This window comes from Neoarius graeffei, chromosome 27, assembly GCF_027579695.1.
Source record: "Neoarius graeffei isolate fNeoGra1 chromosome 27, fNeoGra1.pri, whole genome shotgun sequence".
NCBI classification, from domain to species: Eukaryota; Metazoa; Chordata; class Actinopteri; order Siluriformes; family Ariidae; genus Neoarius; species Neoarius graeffei.
The window spans coordinates 51,735,995-51,756,303 of record NC_083595.1 but is presented as its reverse complement, the minus strand read 5'-3'; the positions used below and the strand labels follow the sequence as shown (position 1 = coordinate 51,756,303).

The 20,309-nt window shown below is 44.8% G+C and overlaps 1 protein-coding gene across 1 annotated transcript in view; it reads left to right on the top strand.

Moving 5' to 3' along the window:
* The window catches only part of vps35 (VPS35 retromer complex component), a 54,996-nt gene that overhangs the window by 23,816 nt on the left and 10,871 nt on the right, over positions 1-20,309 (top strand). Inside the window, exons 11-15 of the mRNA XM_060911879.1 lie at positions 8,021-8,228; positions 9,530-9,685; positions 10,142-10,264; positions 11,054-11,233; positions 11,717-11,956. Coding sequence (XP_060767862.1) covers positions 8,021-8,228; positions 9,530-9,685; positions 10,142-10,264; positions 11,054-11,233; positions 11,717-11,956 — 907 coding nt within the window. The remainder of the gene's footprint in view (positions 1-8,020; positions 8,229-9,529; positions 9,686-10,141; positions 10,265-11,053; positions 11,234-11,716; positions 11,957-20,309) is intronic.

The window sequence follows — 20,309 nt, the reverse complement described above, 5'->3', positions numbered from 1 at the left end:
ACTTAGCTGCCGCGTCCGCCCTGGCATTCCCTTGAGACGCAAGATCAGTATTGTTAGTATGGGCAGCACACTTACACACAGCAATGGCTCTAGGGAGTAGAATAGCATCCAACAACTCGGAGACCAGTTTGTGATGTGCAATGAGAGAATTTCTGTGTTTCCAAATGGTGCCAAAATCGTGCACAACACCAAATGCATATCTACTGTCCGTAAAAATATCGACAGATTGCCCTGCAGCCAATTTGCATGCCTCAATAAGGGCACAGAGCTCTGGGGCTTGCGCCGACAGGTTTGAGGGCAGACACAACGCCTTGAGAATCTCATGATCTGAAACTATGGCAAAGCCTACTTTGTTCTTTCCCGTCTCTGGAGGCTGAGCCATCCGCATAGAGGACCATGTCTGGATTTTCCAAAGGGTCGCTCTTTAAGTCTGCCCTGGGGGAACAAAAATCGTTAGTGAGAGCAACACAGTCATGTGGCTCTCCATCGTCCTCTGTAGGGAGAAGAGAGGCAGGATTCAGAACAGAACAACGTTTCACAATGATGTTAGGCATATCAAGTATGACAGTGTTATACTTCAACCATCTCTGTGCTGACAAATGTGACGTCTTTTTCTCCAACAGAAGCAGGGAGATTAGCCTGGCAAGCCAGACTAAATGTGAATATTTAGTCTGGCCTCGATCCGTAGACATTTCCGACGGGTGTAGGAGGAACAAACCGCTGTCTTTCAAACTGTGCGTATAGGCCAACGCTCTGACCAATCAGCGCAGCAGTGACTGTGATGTAGTCAGAGCGCGCAGTGGGGGAGACCTTGAAATAAATAATTTTTCAAAATGCGTATTAATTAAAACAGGTTCTCTAGATATTAAGAAGTTTGGAGATAATGACCACAAGTTTGGAGTCTGTACCACATACTTAACATACACTTATTTTTTTCAAGTGTTTTTCAAGGGTTTGCTTAAACTGTTTTTGAGAGTTTTTATTTAGTGGTGTTTGGTGAAATAATTTCCCTTAAATTTAAAATAACGGGAAAATAAGAAACAATCAAAAAGTAATGTTTCAAAGCTGTTTATTAATTCTTCGTACTGCACAAACTAGCCCCATCCTTTTGGCTACGAGCGGAGCCAGCTGGTAGATCAGACTTTTGCCATAGCCGGTCAGCAAAACGGCGAAAACGTCCTTCTTGAAAAGGAATGAGCGGAGAGCCTCTTCCTGCTCATGTTTCAACGAAAACTCCAAGTCTAATTCTTCTAAAACTGATTCCAAAGCGGAGTCAAACGAGTGCTGTTCAATAGCCATCTTTCCTGCTGTGCTTTCTCCAGCGTCGCGCAGCTTTGTCGTCACTCCTGCAAAAGCCCGCCCAAAGAATCCAAACAAAAACCTTGCGTTGTGATTGGCGGGCACGATTTGATGCCTGGGGTGTTTTTGTTTATATGGTGCGAGGCTAGACCCACTCGCTAGGCAAAAATATTTTTGGCCGCTAGGCGGGTGGGTCTAGTTTACTAGGCTACAGGGAGACAGGCATGTGGGACCAAAAGGGTGAGGTTAGAATACCCCACAATATTTCTGGAGGCAGTTACCGTCTTTTCAGCTGCAGCAACTGCACGCAGGCAAACAGGAAGTCCAGCCACCACTGGATCCAGCCTGCTGGAGAAGTAGTCTACAGGTCTCAATCTATCCTCATGTTTCTGCTAAAGAACAGAGGTCATAAAAACCCTTCTTTTCATCTACACTTTGAACAAATGGCTTATTGGGGTCAGGCAGTCCCAGAGTGGGTGTGGTCTGCAGAGCGCTCTTTACGGACGTCAGGTGCGCGCGGGACAGCCGCAGCATTGACTGCTTGCAGATCTTGGACAAACCTCCACTCATCGGGCTGGGATGGTTTTCTTGCCTTCTTAACTGGAAAAATAGGAGTGCGCACTGGAGAGTCCTGACAAGGGACAATTACATCTGCCTTCAGCAATGAATCAAAGACCGGTCTTATACCTGCGATTGCCTCTGGTTTGAGTGGGTACTGGGTCTGTCTAGGCCTGAAATCTGATTTGGGGGTGATCACCACTGGTTCAGCATTCTTTATTAGGCCTACATCATGTTTACCTTTTGCTCAAACGGAATTTGGAACTCCCGCCAATTTGGGGTGCACCTCTGCTGGAGTTATGCCTGTGGAAACGGAGACAAACAGGCCACTATGGCTGGGGTTCCTCAGGATCCCGGTCATCAGTGGCTAATATTACACTGCACTTAACATATATACACACACAGCATGACTTTGTAGACCCCAGGCTTTTGGCAAAACAACACTCTCTAGGGTCCTCTGTTTGGGACCACTCATTGCCGTTGGCTGCGCACTTCTTGACCCATTTCCCCACGTCTTTCCAATGGGCGGCTCATGGCTTTTGCTAATGAGACATGGGGTATAGAATTAACGATGTCAAAGAAACCATGCTGGCAGCAGTCGACCTCAGAGTCCTCTGACACGAGGCTGCGTATAACATGTTTGAGAACACTGCGATGAACATTGATGCAGCTGTTTGGACAACGAGTAAGATGGACCTGCACAGCGCAATAATGTTTAGACCAATATGTAGTTTTGAGGGTCAGTCTTTCACGTGCATGGGGGTCTGCAAACCAAGTCTTTTCAAACTCTACATCTTGCCCTTGGTGAACATGTGCTGTGCAATGTAAATCTTTCTCTTTCATATAATCTGTGTCAGCTGATGAGGTGTTCAAGTGTGCGAGCTGTACAAGGCGTTGGCGTTTGTGTGAGTTGATCTGAGCAGAGCCGCCAGACATACACACACATACAGAGGGCTTCCAAACCCATACTGCACACCGCACATTTCACTTACTTCAATAGTTAGTCCATCTGGAGTGGACGTGAGATTTACTCCTAATTTGCACATTAAATCACGTGCTAACAAATTTATTGGACATGTATGTGAGATGAGAAATGAGTGGGACGTAACTATTCCTCCCTCGCTTTCACACGGGAGGTTGACTGAGAGTTTCGGTTACAGGTCGTCCTGAGATGCCCATCGTCTGAATAGAATTTGAGCCGAGCGGTGGGTCTACTGGAAGTACCCTATGTTGTATGACTGAGTGTCCTGCTCCAGAATCTACTGAGAAAGTCAACACATGCCCACATACAGTGAGGGGCATACAAGGGAGTTTAGAGAAGGGAGTAGTTGTGTATTTTAACAAACTTAATGCAACTTCAGGTGTATCTACCTGGACTGGTGTATCCGGCGTTTCTGTGTAGTCTTGCTGTTGCATGCAGGTGCTGCTACTAATGTGTTTAACGTTATGTGAATGCTTGTGTGTGTGTGTGTGTGTGTGTGTGTGTGTGTGTGTGTTACCTCCCCTGGTCTCTGTGTGGGGCCCATTCCCGGAGTCCACCCATCAGTCTGCTTTGCTGTACTCCTCACGGGGCCTCTGGCTGCTACTGTGGAGACAATTTCGAGCAATGTGTCCCTTCTGATTGCAGTTGTAGCAGGTTGCGCCTTTTATCCAGGACGAGTCACTCCAGGTCGTCCTGTCTCGGCCCCTACCTCGACCTCTTCCTCTAGGTCCAGGCTGAGCAGTCTGGAGAAGAGTGAGAGTGGCGGCATGTAGGTCTTGGTCTCTTTGTGTTGACTGTCTTCCTTTCAGCAGCTTTTCTGCGTGCACAGCGTACTGCTCGATCTTGGTGAGGCTCAGGAGTGCCCTCCACTGCAGCCAGGTTCACGGGCCTGGTCAGGCCACTGTGGTGTGTGGTGGTTTTTTGTTTTTTTTTTTTTCTTCTCTTTTTCCCCTCATGCACAGCGGTGAGATGGACGAGAAACGCTGACACACCTTCTCCATCTTCTTGCTTACACATACTGATCTTAGTCATGTCTATGTTCAAGGGAAAAGCACCGTTCAGACGAGCACAGAGAGCAGCGAGGGTATTTCTGTACTCACGATTACCATCCGCTGGTCAGCTCCTGGCCACTCTTTGGAAACCTTGTTCCAATCTATACCCATCTTGATCATGAGTAGGTGGCGAAGCTCATGGGTGGTTGGTCGGAATTCTCTGCAAAATATCAACAGCTCATTACCAAATCTCTTTCCTCCTACACCTCTCACATTGAGAAGAGAAGCCATGCTTTCCTTCATGTCAGCTGTCGTCCAGGGTCTGGACTAAAAGCACGCCGTCAGCTCCAGCCACTTCCAGCATTGGAAGATGAAGGACTTCAGACTTTAGATTATGGCCTTGTGGACCCACTGGTGAGCACGTGGTCAGGTCCAGGAGAGTGTCTTTTCCATCGCCATATGCAAGACCGGATCTCGTGTGTGATGGAGAAGCGAGGGGAGGCGCTGACACTGGAGGCGGCTGGTAGGCTGGAGGAGATTCCAGAGGCTCGGTTTTTTTTTTTTCTTTGTTTCGACTCCTCCCCTTCTCTGTGGGTAAGGCGCTTGTGGGAGTGATGCTCCGCCTTGCTGAGGAGGCAGTGTGTGTCAGGGTGGTGGGGCAGACTCCAGGTCAGGGTCCATCTGAAATTTCAAACACTGAGAAGAAGGTGAGAGCCCTGCCTGTCTTTTGTACTCTCTAAGTGTTTCTTCTTTCCATGCAGAAAACGCCCTCTAGTCCCCTAAGAACTTAACATTATCTGCAGACTCTTCTTTTTCCTTCCGTTTCAACTTTTCTTCTAACCGTTCTATCTGCCTGGGACTAAAACTGCCCTTCTCAGGGAATCCTAAGTCCTTGACCCATATGTCAAACTGTGCCAAACAATCCTCACCATACGAGGTTTTCATAAACTGGATGTTTGGGCTGTCATAGGAACAGCCAATTCTTATTATAGCACATGTAGCTTCACACTTATTTGCTTTTTTTCTTTTCTTTCCCTAACTTACCGTTTCTGTTCCTCATTGTACACTGTTATATCAATAGGTTGTGACAGCAATGGCTGAGTTTCTTTACTAGGATCACAAGAAGAACAGATCGGACTATGTCCAAAAATGCGACACAATAATCTTTTAGGTGTGTTCTTATTAGTAAACAATTTATCTGACCTTCGCCTTAAACTAAAGTAGGCATCATTTAGCACAACAACCTCAAAGACAACTCGCGCATGTGTACCAAATCTGTTTCTCTGTTTCAGAATTTGGAGGAGTTCAGTACTCTGTTAATTCATTAATATTTTGCGTGCACACCGGTGTGTCTTTGCGACTTCGTGATCGAACCTCTCTATCCCGTTCCTCCGACGGGCCAGTTGTTCACACAGAACAAAGGGAGCAAGATTCAATTCTTTCCAGTTACGAATCGCTGAACGTGAGTCCGTCGAGACACGCACCCGTACTTCCTTCGCTCAAGTAGGCGAGCCGTTACCCAGTCGTCACTTGGGCGGATAATTCTCTTACACAACCCAATTAACTACTCGCAGTTTATTGTCTCAAAATTGTGTTTTATCCGTTTTCTGCAAACATATTGATGGCATCACAGCTTAGCAGTCCTCCTGGGCTCGGACAAACTTCTGTCCGTCTCTTATATCAGTCTTCCTTGACTGGGACGATCTCTGTCCATCTCTTATCATTCTTTAAATACTAGGACAAATCTCTGTCCATTTCTTGTATCATTCTTTAAATACTGTTTCCACTAATTTCTTTACACAAGAATGCAAAGTAATCACTTATTGGTTCGGTGAGCCCTGACGGTCTGGTCTCTCGTCAGAGTTCTCAGCTCCGCACCGTAGCCTTGGGAGTGTTCCGTCATCCGAGGATCAGACACACAGGGCCCACCCAGGGGACGCCAAATTGTAATGGAAATTTCTAATAAACACTTCAGAACGCTTAGCAGTCGTCTTTTCAGTTATTTATTATAGTAGATCATATAACAGATATATAAAATAGGAAAGGAAAGAGAAGAATAGAAGACGACACCACTTCTGATGATGCCGAGAGTACGCGCACTCTGAGTTGTTTTAGTGGCTGTTATCTATTATACTCTGAAGGCATTCGCTTACTGCTTGCATCTTCACGTGATTGGCTCAAGATTTTCTATGAAGCTTTGTTAAAGCGTGCACCTGGCGTGCTCTGGTATGTGCAGGCGGATGTGTAGTTATGGAGAACTCGGGCACCCTGCTCCATCACCAAGGCCACAGAAAAGCGATTTACAGCATGTGGGAAAAACATCTCAGTAACTAAGCCACTTTAGCTCAATATACAGAAACACAGAGAAGGATAATGTTCGTCCATTAAATTTCCCTCACAGCGCGCGCGCCAAACAGACTCTCGTGTGCACCGTAAATGACTCACACCTGCACAGGATTAACGTGCAATCAGTGCGCCGATATTAAAAACTGTGAAAACGCACTTGCTTTGCGAAGTATTGAGTTGCGTTGCTGACACATTACCGAGCCTTATTTCCTTGTTTGGGTTCCTGATCCCTGATTTCCTGTTTCGTGTCCTTTGATTCTGCCGAGTCTACGATAGCTTGCTTGTGCCTCGCTCGACCTATCGCATGTTTCACTGGTTTACGATTTTGTCTGCCGTTCTGGGTTGTTTACCATCTTCACTTGTATTAATAAACACACCCTTCTGCACTTACATCCATCTCCCAACCATCTCTGACTGAATACTGCACACTCCCTGACAAAGAGAAGCACATTCACCTGTTCATACGGCATGTTCAGGAACAAACTAGTGTTAATGGCGCTGAAACAGACACAGTCACGTGGTGCAGTTGGAGTCTTGTTCTCAGATCAGTAGTGGACTCGACGTGAGATTTATTTATTTATTTATTTATTTAAATGATTTGGACTTGACTCAGACTTGAACACTGGGGACTCGGACTCGAGGTTTAGTGACTCGACTACATCACTGCTTTTGGCTGAAGGCTTGCTACAAGGCTAATACAGCAATTTGTGTGAAGAGCACAACTGATAAATTATACACACACTTATGTAGAAGAAGAAGGCACAACTTTATTCATCACACACTTGTAAAATTTCCTCTCTGCATTTAACTCGTCTGCAGCAGTGAACACACACGTGAGCAATGAGCGCGTGCGCGCGCACATACCCAGAGCAGTGGGCAGCCATACTAATAGCACCCAGGGAGCAGTTGGGAGTTCGGTGCCTCGCTCAAGGGCACCTCAGCCCAAGGCCGTCCCATATTAACCTAACCGCATGTCTTTGGACTGTGGGGGGGAAACCGGAGCACCCGGAGGAAACCCACGCGGACACGGGGAGAACATGCAAACTCCACACAGAAAGGCCCTCATCAGCCACGGGCAGGGGTGATAGCGTTCTGGCGCCGCGCCGGATTTCCGGCGTACCGTGGCTGGGGGGAAAAAAAAAAATCTAGTTCGCCCATTGTCCTGTGTCATTCTGAGATGCGCAGATACAGTAAAGGGAATTCGCATGATATGGAACTAGTGGGGAAAAAAGTGCCGTGACGGCACTTTTTTCCCACTAGTTCCTCGGAGGGTCTAATTCGTGCCGTGACGGCACTTTTTTCCCACTAGTTCCATATCATGCGAATTCCCTTTACTGTCTATCTGCGCATCTCAGAATGACACAGGACAATGGGCGAACTAGATTTTTTTTTTTTTTTTTTTTTTCCCCAGCCACGGTACACCGGAAATCCGGCGTGGCGCCGGAACGCTATCACCCCTGCACGGGGCTCGAACCCGGACCTTCTTGCTGTGAGGCGACAGTGCTAACCACTACACCACCATGTCGCCCAAACATGGACAGTTACAGTTTAAATCACTTTCTTCCTCAGCACTTAGTTTAGTGTGATTTGGGTTAGGGGTGTGGCCTAACAGTTGATGCTGAAAGTTCTCATTTCTGGTTCTTGGATCTAAAAAGGTTCTCGACTTTGGTGCAACTCTAGAACTAAACTTGTCCCTGGATCTTCCACATTAACTTTGTTAGAAATGTTTAACCTTTACAAAGTTTAAAAAAAAAATTGAGAGTTTAGCATTTTGGGATTTTTTTTTTTTTTTTTTTCTTCTGTATTTGTGTGTGCTTATTTTACTCCCCATGTTGTTGTGCAGCATTGCGACAAGCAGCGCCGTCTCGAAGGAGCTCACCAGGCTGCTGAAGATTCCCGTCGACACCTACAACAACATCCTGACGGTCCTGCAGCTCAAATACTTCCCACCACTCTTCGAGTACTTCGATTACGAGTCGCGCAAGAGCATGAGCTGCTACGTCCTTAGCAACACGCTGGACTACAGCACCACTATCCTGGCCCAGGAGCAGGTACAGAGACACGGAGCACAGTGTTTCACCCTCAGCTGCTGTTTTATACTCCATCTTCCACAGAGGTCACGTTTGTAGGTGTGCAATCACTGACTCTTGTCCTACAGAATGTATTGGCACCCCTTTACATAGTCCACTACTGAGCAGGTGATATTTGGGGGGTGGTTTGTTTTCACAGTGGATCAGGCAGTGTTGACTGGGGGGAATCTGACAGCGGTGGCGTTAGTTCTGCCGAGCAGCTAAAAAAATACACATGGCATGTGCAGTAAGTGTTAAAGAGCAACTGCTCAGGGTGATTTATACAAATAATGCAGCCTGTGTTTCTCTCTGAGGTCTTCATTTTGCATTTTTCTGAATCCAGAGCGAGTTATTGATTTGTAAACATTTTGCCTTAAGTTTTGAGGAACTTTGTCGAGCTGTAGGCTGCGTTAACATCAGCCCACGTTATTAGCCTCTTCTTTCTTGGTGTGTGAGGTGATTGGTTTTTTTTTGTTGTTGTTGTTTGGTTGGTTTTTTTTTTTTAATAAACTTTGGCGTTTTCAGTGTGCCGTTCTTCAGAGCTGTATTGCGGTGCTGGTTATAAAAGCTGGTCAGGTGGAGAAAATGTCAATAAGTACCGAAACGCATCTCTCTCTCTTTCTTTCTGAGCCTCCATTAAAGGCACAGACATATTGATGTCAGTCCTTTCATTAGGAACCTGCTGTGGCTTGCTTTTCTTTTTTTTTTTTTTCCCTCCCCTCTTCTCAGACCTGCAGTGACTCGATCGGCTGTTAGTGGCAGCAGTGGGAGAGCTGATTAATGTTTGTTCTCAATGAAGTGGGTTGATATTAAAAGTACTGGCTCTGAGTTATGAGGTGTGGTTGTTGGAAGGAAAAAAGGGGCTTTTTATAAAAAAAAACAATTATAAAGTCCTTTTGTTTGACTTAAATTGTGTTTTTGTGTTGAATTCTGGTGAGTCAGTAATGATGTCATCAATATGGTTGTTCTAGTTTATAACCTGTGATGTGTTCATCAGAGAAGTTTCACTGAGCAGCAGCTTGCACACACTCTCCTTGTGGAGTGCATTATAGAGTGCATTAGGGATGTGACCAGGACTCGGTGCAGTCTCTGTCTCTATTTCTGCAGCTTTGTGTCTGTCTGTCTCCCCCCATTTGTGTGACCTGAGTCTCTGCTGCAAGTTGTACATCTAGGTATCTGTCTGTCTGTCTGTATCCCATAGGCTGTATTTCTGTCTGACTTTTGGCCTGTGTGTGTGTGTCTCTCGCTCACTTGACAATGTCTATACTGCTGATTGTTTGCAGGTGGATGCGATCCTGAACCTGGTGTCCACACTGATCCAGGATCAGCCAGATCAGCCTGCAGAGGATCCCGACCCGGAGGACTTTGCAGAGGAGCAGAGTTTAGTGGGCCGCTTCATCCAGCTGCTCCATTCTGAAGATCCGGACCAGCAGTACCTGGTGTGTAGTGCTCTCACTGTCCTTGTATATCAATCCCTATAGTACCTGGTGATGAAACCCTTATACTGTGTGTAAAGTTAGTGATTAGAAGGCAGCAGGTGAACTATTAAAGTAGCAAATAGAAAGCATTTCATTTATTATTTTAAATTACAATAAGGGTGATTTCTTGTGCGACTCTTACTCTGAGTAGTTAAGTCATGCAAAAAAAATTTTTTTTTTTGTTATTTGAGGTGCTTCTCTCTCTCTCTCTCTCTCTCTCTCTCTCTCTCTCTCTCTCTCAGTAAAATACCATCGGAACACATGTATGCCACTTTAACAGAACACTCCAAATTGTCCTAATGAGTCTCTAATGAATATGGAATCTGTTGGACCTACAGAAGATGTCTCGCTGTTCCGGAGCAATGAATTATTCAAACATGCTCCACGGTTTCTCATCCTAATTTGTACTTCCTGCAGATTTTAAACACCGCCAGGAAGCACTTCGGAGCTGGGGGTAATCAGAGGATCCGCTACACGCTGCCCCCGTTGGTGTTCGCTGCCTATCAGCTGGCCTTCCGCTACAAAGACAACGCGTCCTCGGTACAGCTCCCTTCATAATTATACAAACACACCACTTTGATTTTGTGATTTATGTGAGTTGTTACCTTTTTTTTTTATTTTTATTTTTTTTTAAAAATCTGGTTTGGTTCATTTTAAAAGCAATTTTGCACTGCTAAATTTTTACCCCCCCCCCCCCCCCCCCCCCCCCCCCCGATAGATAGTTTAAAAAAAAGTGTCTGTCTGTAAAATCAGACCCCTTTCTGATGAGTAAAATTCAAATCAGTCCTGAACTCGTCAAAAAATAAGTAAATAACCACTTTCTTTACATGTTGGTCATGTGACTTGTGATGTCATGGTGTAGACAAAAAAATCTTAAGAAATGGGCAAAATATTTACGATAAATGGAAAATAAAAACAAAAGCGAAGTTTCCATCCAGTGTTCATGTAGCAGAAATTGTTCCAAGAACAAAATCTGTGTTGTTGCTCTGTATGGAAATGAAACGACAGGTGTGTTCGTGTTCCTTTTGCCTCGGGTGTTCGCCTCAAGAGAGGTGTAGTAGCTGACTGACAATGTGTGCGATTAGACCAAAAAAAGCTTCAGAAACTCCATCAGCCCTGATCCTCAGGCATTTCACAAAAAGTGATATAAATGAGATGAAATTTTCCCTCTCGTCTTTGATTGTCCTGTCTGTCTTCTGATTTGCAGTTATCAGAGAACTTTCCAGAATTTTTTTTTTTTGAATCTGTTCGCCTAATGACGCGTTCCCCCCAACCCATTTGCATGACTCCTCAGATCATCTTGTGTTTTTCTTGTCCTCTCACCTGCAGGATGATAAATGGGAGAAGAAGTGCCAGAAGATCTTCTCCTTTGCCCACCAGACCATCAGCGCTCTGATAAAGGCCGAGCTGGCTGAGCTGCCACTGCGTCTCTTCCTGCAGGGGGCGCTCGCCGCCGGAGAGATCGGCTTTGAGAACCACGAGACCGTTGCCTACGAGTTCATGTCCCAGGTACTGGAGCAGCATCTGCAGCATGTCTTCAGGCTTGGGGGGGGTTGAGTTAGAGAAATGATGCAACGCTGGCTCACAGGGAGACACTTGGGGGACAGGTGGAGGACAAAAGTGTGTGTGTGTGTGGGGGGGGGGTGTCCTCACTGACCAGCGGGGAAAATCGCTCGGGGGGGGGGGATTTTAAAGAAATTTTCAGCCTGAAGCTGAATGCTGCAACTGAATGTTCCTGTCATACAGTATATCTGTCTGTTCTGCATGTCCTTCTGTCTGCTTCTATCCGTCTGTGTTTGTGTGTCTCACTTCTGCCGGCCTTTCTGTCTACCCATCTCTGTTGATCTGTCTGTCTTTGTTTCACTGTATATCTCTCTCCCTCTTTGTATTTTGCCCTCTTTTGCTTTTAGCCGTCTGTTTGTTTTTCTGTCTCATTCCCTCCCACTTCCCTTTCTTTTTTGCTCTGTCATTGTCTGTCTGTCTCTCTCTCAGGCGTTCTCTCTGTATGAGGATGAGATCAGTGACTCGAAGGCCCAGCTTGCTGCCATCACGCTGATCATTGGCACGTTCGAGCGCATGCGCTGTTTCAGTGAGGAGAACCACGAGCCTCTGAGAACCCAGTGCGCCCTCGCTGCCTCCAAACTGCTGAAGAAACCCGACCAGTGCCGCGCCGTCAGCATCTGCGCTCACCTCTTCTGGTCCGGACGCAACACCGACAAGAACGGAGATGAGGTGGGTGGGCCTGTGGGTGGGATTGCCCTCTTTGTAGTTGTTCAAAGCACAGGTTAATACAGAGCATGAGGCAATCAGCACGGAGATAAACCACAGGTAATGAAACACAACTCTTGAGACCGGCAGAGAGAGACATTGAGAGAGAGAGAGAGACAGACAGACGGGCATAGAGAGACAGACACAGACATGGAGGGGGACTGAGACTGTCATGTTTCTTTAACCCTCTTTCCCCAGGTGTCTCAGAAATCCTCTGGTCATAGTGTTCAGTTGGTTCTTTTTGAAACATAGGAATGGAATAAAGGGGCAGAGAGACAGGATAGAAATCTCACTGGTTTTATTCTTACCGCAGTGTTCCAACAGTGACAGGAATCTGTCTGTCTGTCACAATCTCTGTCTGTATTTCTCAACTTACAGCTGCAGTCAGAAGTTTACACTCCCGGATATGAATGTCGGGGTAATATCAGGTTTTCACTGATTTCTTTTAACTTTTTTTTTTCCCCCCTTTCTGTGGCAGAATGATTTATACAACATCTTTTTAATAGAAAAAAAAAGAATTTGGTGCACAAGAATTTATTTATTTATTTTGAACCTGAAATCAGCACAGGTTACAGTTACACATCCAGCACATGGAGTATTTGGTTAAATGTCCCTGAGCACATTTCACCTTCACCTCAGGCTTTTGGTCGCCATCAACAAGCTCCTGTCAGAGTTCATCAGATTTTTGTCGACTCTTTGGAGTACAATTTATAAAGTTCAGTTAAATGTGTGCTTTCTGGCACGGACCTGCCTTTTGAACGCAGTCCATATATTTTCAGGCGGGTCATGTTCAAGACTTGTTTAAGCTTAATGTTTGCCTGCTTTATCCTCCACAGCCAGCTTCAGTGGATGTTTGGAGCTGTTTGGTGGATGTTATTCAAGGGGTGTGAGTGTGAGAGAGAGAGAGAGAGAGAGGGAGGAGGGGGGGATCTGGTCATGTTCCAGAATCAAGCCGCTGTGGTGACCTGTAATGGGAGGAGCAAGAAAATGATGATGATTCCAGATGTTTTATGGTTCTTTAAATGGCTCAGTGCTGGGTCTCATGCTTGCAGCACTAAGTAAAATGTTCCTGCTTTGTGTTTACCCAGAGGTGCTGACGAAATTTGAGCGTAATTAGGAAATTTTATTTATTTATTTATTGGTGTGAATGGAGAGAAACGCGCTGTGGGGTGAAGCACTACTTAAACCTGAAAACATAGAAATGACTCATGGAGCTTTAGAGTATGCCATGTGTGGGTGTGTGGTTATAAAATGATGGTAGCCATGATAAGGAGGAGGATTATGATTATGATGATGAGGGGTAAACAGATGGAGATGTCCCTAGTGGTGCCTGGAGATACAATAAACATCTCTACACTGAGGGGAGGAAAATATATGCTCACTTAAATTTCAGAGAATGTATTGGGTACAGTTTACATAAATATTTAATTTCTCATTACAGCATGATTTTATTGCTTATACTAAATTTAATTTCAAGTTTATTCTCTTGAGTGAGGGTGTGAGCTGTACACACTGTTAACATGACCCGGTTCCGTTATAAAGTCTCATGTGATTGCTGACCGGAAAGAATTAGAACATCCTCAATACATTCGTATGGAGCTGTTGTGTTTTTTTTTTTTTTAAGATGTATATAGTGTGTGTGTAAAATCATGTCATTTAATGGGATATAATACTGGAGTAACATACTGTATATTCTTAAAATTGTTAGTGGAATTAGTAATGGGATTAATTGCTGCGCTCTGCAAACCAGGGATGAGTTTCTCCAGGATTTTTTCATTTTGCTTTATTCTGAACAGAAAATGTATTCCTCCTCCACTGAGAGAGAGAGAGACAGACACACACGCAGACACCTCTTGTTGATTTGTAAAGCAGTTACATGGAACGATGGGGCGGCACGGTGGTGTAGTGGTTAGCGCTGTCGCCTCACAGCAAGAAGGTCCGGGTTCGAGCCCCGGGGCCGGCGAGGGCCTTTCTGTGTGGAGTTTGCATGTTCTCCCCGTGTCCGGGTGGGTTTCCTCCGGGTGCTCCGGTTTCCCCCACAGTCCAAAGACATGCAGGTTAGGTTAACTGGTGACTCTAAATTGACCGTAGGTGTGAGTGTGAATGGTTGTCTGTGTCTATGTGTCAGCCCTGTGATGACCTGGTGACTTGTCCAGGGTGTACCCCGCCTTTCGCCTGTAGTCAGCTGGGATAGGCTCCAGCTTGCCTGCGACCCTGTAGAAGGATAAAGCGGCTACAGATAATGAGATGAGAATAAAAATGATTGATATTGTTCTTTAAGTACAATTGCCGAGTACTTGGTGCTGATAAGCTGTGGCTATGATTAAACCCAAACCTGTTTTATTTTTTAACGCTTTAAATGTTCACGTGTCCTCCTCATGTGCATTGTGATTTTGTTGCTTGCTGAATCGGAGGAAAAATACTCCTGAGTAGGGGTCGACTGGTAGTCGGAGCCAATATTCAGCACTTGTTCAGGTTTTTATCCCCCACTGGCTGAAAGGCCCAAAGGGGGATCATGTTGTGGCGACATCCGTCTATCCCGGGAAGGGTACTAACCTTCTGAAATCAACTCCTCTCAGTTTTTGGAAGAATTTCACCAAACCTGACAAAAGGCATTGTTATATGTCAGTAGTACGCATTTTGTTCCATTCGGTCACATTTTACCAGAGTTGCAGCCCTTGCTTTAACAACCTTGTGCTTTCACAATCTCATGAAGGTGTGCTCGCCTTCTGACATCAATTCCTCTCGCAATTTTTGGACGAATTTCTCAAAGCTTGGCAAAAGGCCCTGTTATATGATGGTAATACGCATATTACCGGTAATACTCAATACCCATATTGCGATTTTAATTTTGTTTGTGAAAATTTTACGAGTTTTGGGCTAGGGCTGTGCGATTATATCGAATATACTCGATATATCGCCGAAAATTCTGTGTGCGATACATATAATAATTTTATCGTAACTATCGAGTATTTTATGGTCATCTTCCAACTTGTGTTCGTTTTGTGTTTGTTGTGTTTTGTTTAAAACATTTCCCGGTGGTTTTCTCCCTGTCCCTCAGGCAGTAACGTGAGCGGCTGCCTAAGGGTAAAGAAAACAATAACGTCACGCACTCGCCAACCAATCCCGGGCAACATCTCGGTGCTGAAAGGAACTTCCGGGAAGATTTTCTAGTTTCGGTTGTGTTGCCAGATTGGGCGGTTTTAAGTGCGTTTTGGCGGGTTTTGAACATATTTTGGGCTGGAAAACGTTAGCAGTATCTGGCAACACTGCGGCGGTAAGATTTCCTGACTCAGTTCGTGCAATCGCTGATTTTGCATAGGCTACCGTGTAAGCTCTGTCAATTTCAGCGACAAATTAAAAATGGAAGCGGACGAATTGGTTCCTAAAAGAACTAGTAAGGGGTCAGTCATCTGGCATTTTTTTGGATATTGCGAGGAGGACGTGGAACAGCAAATGCCAGTTTGTAAAGTGTGCAAAAAAAAAAAAACCTGTCATCACAGGCCCAGATTTAGCTTTACCCACCAGGGTGGGCAGGAAGAAATGATAGGGGAGCGCCCCTCGTCGGAGTCAAATCCCTCAAACTTGCTGCTAAAAAACTGCTATTTGCTACCCTCTGCATTTGCCCGGGCTTGGGACCGGCACAAGTAGGACACTGGCTTGTGTCCCGTTGAGGCTGCATTCATATGTCTGTCTGTCTGTCTATCGATAGATAATCTTATCTATTAATTAGGCTATCATATCTATCACATCAGTTTCACACCAGTATCATGTTTATCTATCTGTTTATTAACTGTCTATCTATTTATTAGTTATCTCTATCTATATATCTATCATTTGTATATCTTTGTCTATTACATCAATTTCACACCAGTAGGCCTATCATGTTTATCTATTTATTAGTCTGTTGTCACCTATCTATTTATTAATCTATTTATTTATCTATCATCTATCTGTTCACTAATTATCATATTTATCTATCATTTATCTATATTTGTCTATCACATCAGTTTAGCATTTGTATGTCTATCAGTTACATTTGTATCATGTTTATCTGTCTATCACATATGTCTCCACCAACATCCTTTTTATATATCTTAGCATAACATCAGTCTTCTGTTTGTCTTCGCAAAAATTCTCACAAATTCATCCATGTCCAATGTATTTATCGATTTCTCATGAGCCAAGATGACCAAATTTCTTTTTCTGCCATGCAACATGGTGCGACGATAGGGCGTTAGGACACGTGCCAGCGTGGAGAAGGAACTCTCACATGAAGCTGAGGACACACCAATTACCAGGGCTGTCACATACAACTTGCGCAACACAGGAAAAGCTGTCTTATACACCTCCATGCATTTACACACAGTGGACAGGTCTGTTTCCTTTGGACATTCCTTGACCAACATTGGCTTTGCAACAGTGACCTCATTTTTCAAAGTCAAATAGTCTTCTCCAGTTCCAGCAAGTGCATGCAGAGGCTGCAATAAGGTGGAGTCTAGAAATACACTAGATGCAGGTACTAGGCTGGATATGGCTGTCATTAAGGTGGGGTTTACATTAGACCGTATCAGCGGATCATCAGATTAACGTTTTTAAAAACGATTAGCGTGCACACAGCAACGCCAATACACGATTCGCGTGCACACAGCAACGCCAATACACGGATACGCTAATCACATGACTAATTCGGCACGTAAGTTGAAATGTGTCAGTGCGGCTCATCGCTTCCTCCTCAGTGTCTGCGCTCCAAATCACTCCGTCCTGAACAGCGAGTGCCCTCTGGAGGGTGCGCACTCCGGCCCTGCGCAGCTCACAGAGCGCGCGAGTGTAGTGCACGAGCAGTGATTCGCGACTGAGCTGCTGTGCGCAAGTCACTTACCACTTGCAAGTGGAAGGATGGCAAGCCTAAAGACCATCATAACTACACAATGGGCAGTATTTGCAGTATTTTCATACTTTTATACTCTTTAATGAAAGGTGATACAAGGCGGAAGTCCGCGCCGTTTTTCAGCAGTCGCGTCACGTGACCAACGCCAGCGAATCAGGAAGGTGGATGTCACAGTGACGTTGTCCAATGACGATGCCAGCTAGAGCTCAGCACAGCGTATCCGCGTATTCTCAATGTTTACACTGCACCGGATCAGACACGATCTGGATTGAATACGTGGACCCTGGCGGATTCCCGTTTCCAGGCGTTTTAATGTAAACGGACAGTGCATCCGTGAAGAAAATGAGACAGATACGGTCTAATGTAAACTTGGCCTAAGTCTAGATTCTCCTTTGAGAATCTGCTTTCCAATTCTGAAATGGCCCTGTCAAGGATGTTGAGTAGGGATCTTTTGAGAGACTGAGTGGGGGTGATAGTGGGGTTATCCGAATCTGTATGACCCACAGTTGAGAACACAACACTTTCACCAAGGTGTTTACTCAATGTTCTCCGTCTTTTTGGGTGATGTGACTCATCCTCATCAGTTAACTGAGAATGCTCAGTCCAGCAATGGTCTTTACGGATGTCTTTCAAAGACTCAAGTGAAGCACTAACAACCCCACTAGCAGCGCACACATCCACAGACTGAGACTGAAAAATTCCATTTGCTGGTTTCAAGACACCAAGCACCCGCACTAAAAAGTTGCCAATCTCAAAGAAATGTGTCTTCTTTATTTGAATTAAAAGGCCTGATGCCTCAGTGCACAAATCAACTGAGGCCTCATCATCCTCAGCAATCTCAGACAGGATAATGCAAAGACGCTCTTCATTCTCCACAATGCACCTTGTCACATCATAATGGCTTGTCCAGCGAATTTCAATTAGTCGTCTGAGACAAGGACCATCATACCTTTGACACACAGTGGTGACGAAAGAAGTTATACAGGGAATTACAGAGGTCAAAAAACCTTTGGGCACATGGCTCACCCTGCATAGCATGCACAACCACTAAATGCAACTGATGGTTGTAACAGTGAACATATGGCACATATCTACCAACCTTCTTTTGCAGTAGTGCTTGGACACCACCTCGCACTCCACTCATCACCGAAGCACCATCATAACACTGGCTAACTATATTGTCAGCACTGTAGCCAGCATCAGAGAGATGTACTCTGCATCAAGTTGATGCAAGCTAAGTAAGCCAATCAGATGGTCCTCTGGTATGGAATTACTTACAAACCTTATCATTATGGACAAATTCTCAATATTACACCTGTCCCTTGTCTCATCACTTTTCACACAGAATCCTGCAGAGTCAGCTTCTGAATACCTCTTCTTGATCTCTGCCTGAACCATGCTGGCTAGTGTTTCAATTATTTCATTTTGTACATCCTTAGATGTGTAGGTAGCATTTTTTTTGGTATGCCTTTGGCAATAGCAGCTAGCTTCTCATCCTTCTCTAAGGTATAGGTAAACAACTTCAAAAAAAAGACCAGAAGCAATATCATCACCTTCACTGCTGTCAGGGTGTATTAAGGTTTCTTTCGTTCCACGGAGTCCCAACTCATTAACACAAAGAAGCTTAATAATGTCACCAATACTTCTGATATAGTACTGGTTCCTTTCCAGCGCTGTCTTTCTGACCAGCATGCTGTCAGTTGTCGCCCCTGTCACTTCTCTAGATTTGTGTTCAGCCCAGGTAGCTGCAGCCTGTACATGACAGTAGCTGGACGCATGTTTCTGCAGTCCCCTGCCACTTTCGAGTGCTGCTTTCCAATTAGTAAAACCTCGCACGGTAAAAACATCCTTTTCATTACCGGCTTTGCTATATTTCCGACAAGGGAAACAGAAACATGCGTCTTTTTTAACGGAGTACTCAAGCCATGGCCGTGTGCGGTACCAGGCAGGGTTAAACGCACGTAATGTGGCACCAAATGCACGTTTTGGGTATATGGTTAAAACGGGTTGGGATGGTACATCTTCGTTCAAGTCTGTGCTAAGTGGTGGGGCTGAGGCAGCGGAGTCTGGGGTTGAGACATTGGTTGTGGTGGGTACACTAGCCTCTGTATTCTTGCTAGATGTGCCACTACTACTGCGAGGGGCACGTTGTTCGCCAGAGGCAGAGGTAGAAGCAGCACTAGGCTTGCTTACAGGCTTAAAGAAATTGTACATTTAGCTCTTCAGTCAGCAGCAGTTGGGTGCACTGAGAGAGGGAATGACTGTAACTGAGAGTGTGTGTACGCGTAGTAAACTTTAGGAATTCGCTTCGGAAAAATCAACGTCTTCTGTGTCTGACAGAAATCTCTGATTGAGTCATGCATCCGTTGCTGGGGGCGTGGATATGTATAGGGTTGTTTTTTACACGCAGCTCATTGGTCTCAGTGTGTCCTGTGTGTTCTGATCTGACAAATGTGCACCTTTTGCTAGCCGTCGTCCGCCCGTCAGAGCCGCTACCAAGTCATACAGTTATCGTGGTATTTTTATTATTTTTTAAAAATATTGACAGAATGTACATATACATTCCCCATATCTTGATTGGGTGGGCAGGACTCACGTTTGGGTGGGCACTGCCCCCACCCCACCCCCCATCCGGCCTTGTGTCATCACGAAAGGCAGCAGCCGGAATTATACACATCTGAGAGGCAGAGCCAGAAAACATTCAGTTAGTCAAAAGTGTGTAAAGAGAAAAATTGTTTTGCAGATCTCTCTCTTCTCTCCCTCAATCTCTCTCTCTATTGTGAATGTTCCAGTGGTTCTCAGTAGTCAGGTTAATAGCTTGGAGATCTATTTTTTTAAATAATTTAATGAATGAGCACTTTTCTTATTTAGGCTGAATGTCTCTGTGTTGAGCTGCACTTTATTGGTTTGAGCTCTGAGCAGCTCTGTATTGTGTTGCCCCTTTGTTGCAATTTTCAAGATTGTTTTTGCAGTTTGTGCCGCATCTTTGTTGAATAAAAATAGTCTTATTTCAATTCAATTGTGATTAATCACTAACATGAACATTTAAAATGTGTTGTTGAAAACCACCTGTAAAGTTAACCAAGAGTGTTATTTAATCTGCAGGGATTGTAGTGAAAACAGTAAAGAGTAAAAGTTAGATTTCATGGGGTCCTTTAGAGGAGAGATATTTATTTATTTATTTATTTATTTATTTATTGAAATGGAGAAAATGTATCGGGATATTCATTTTTTCCCATATCGCACAGCCCTATTTTGGCCCTTGATTAAGTAACTTGTACTTTGACAATTTCATGAGGGTGTACGTTTTTCTGAAATCAACTCCTCTCACAATTTGTGGAGGAATTTCACGTAATTTGGCAGAAAGTTTTTATCCCCCACTGGCCAAAAGGCCTGAAGGGTGATTTATGTCGTGGCAATGTCCGT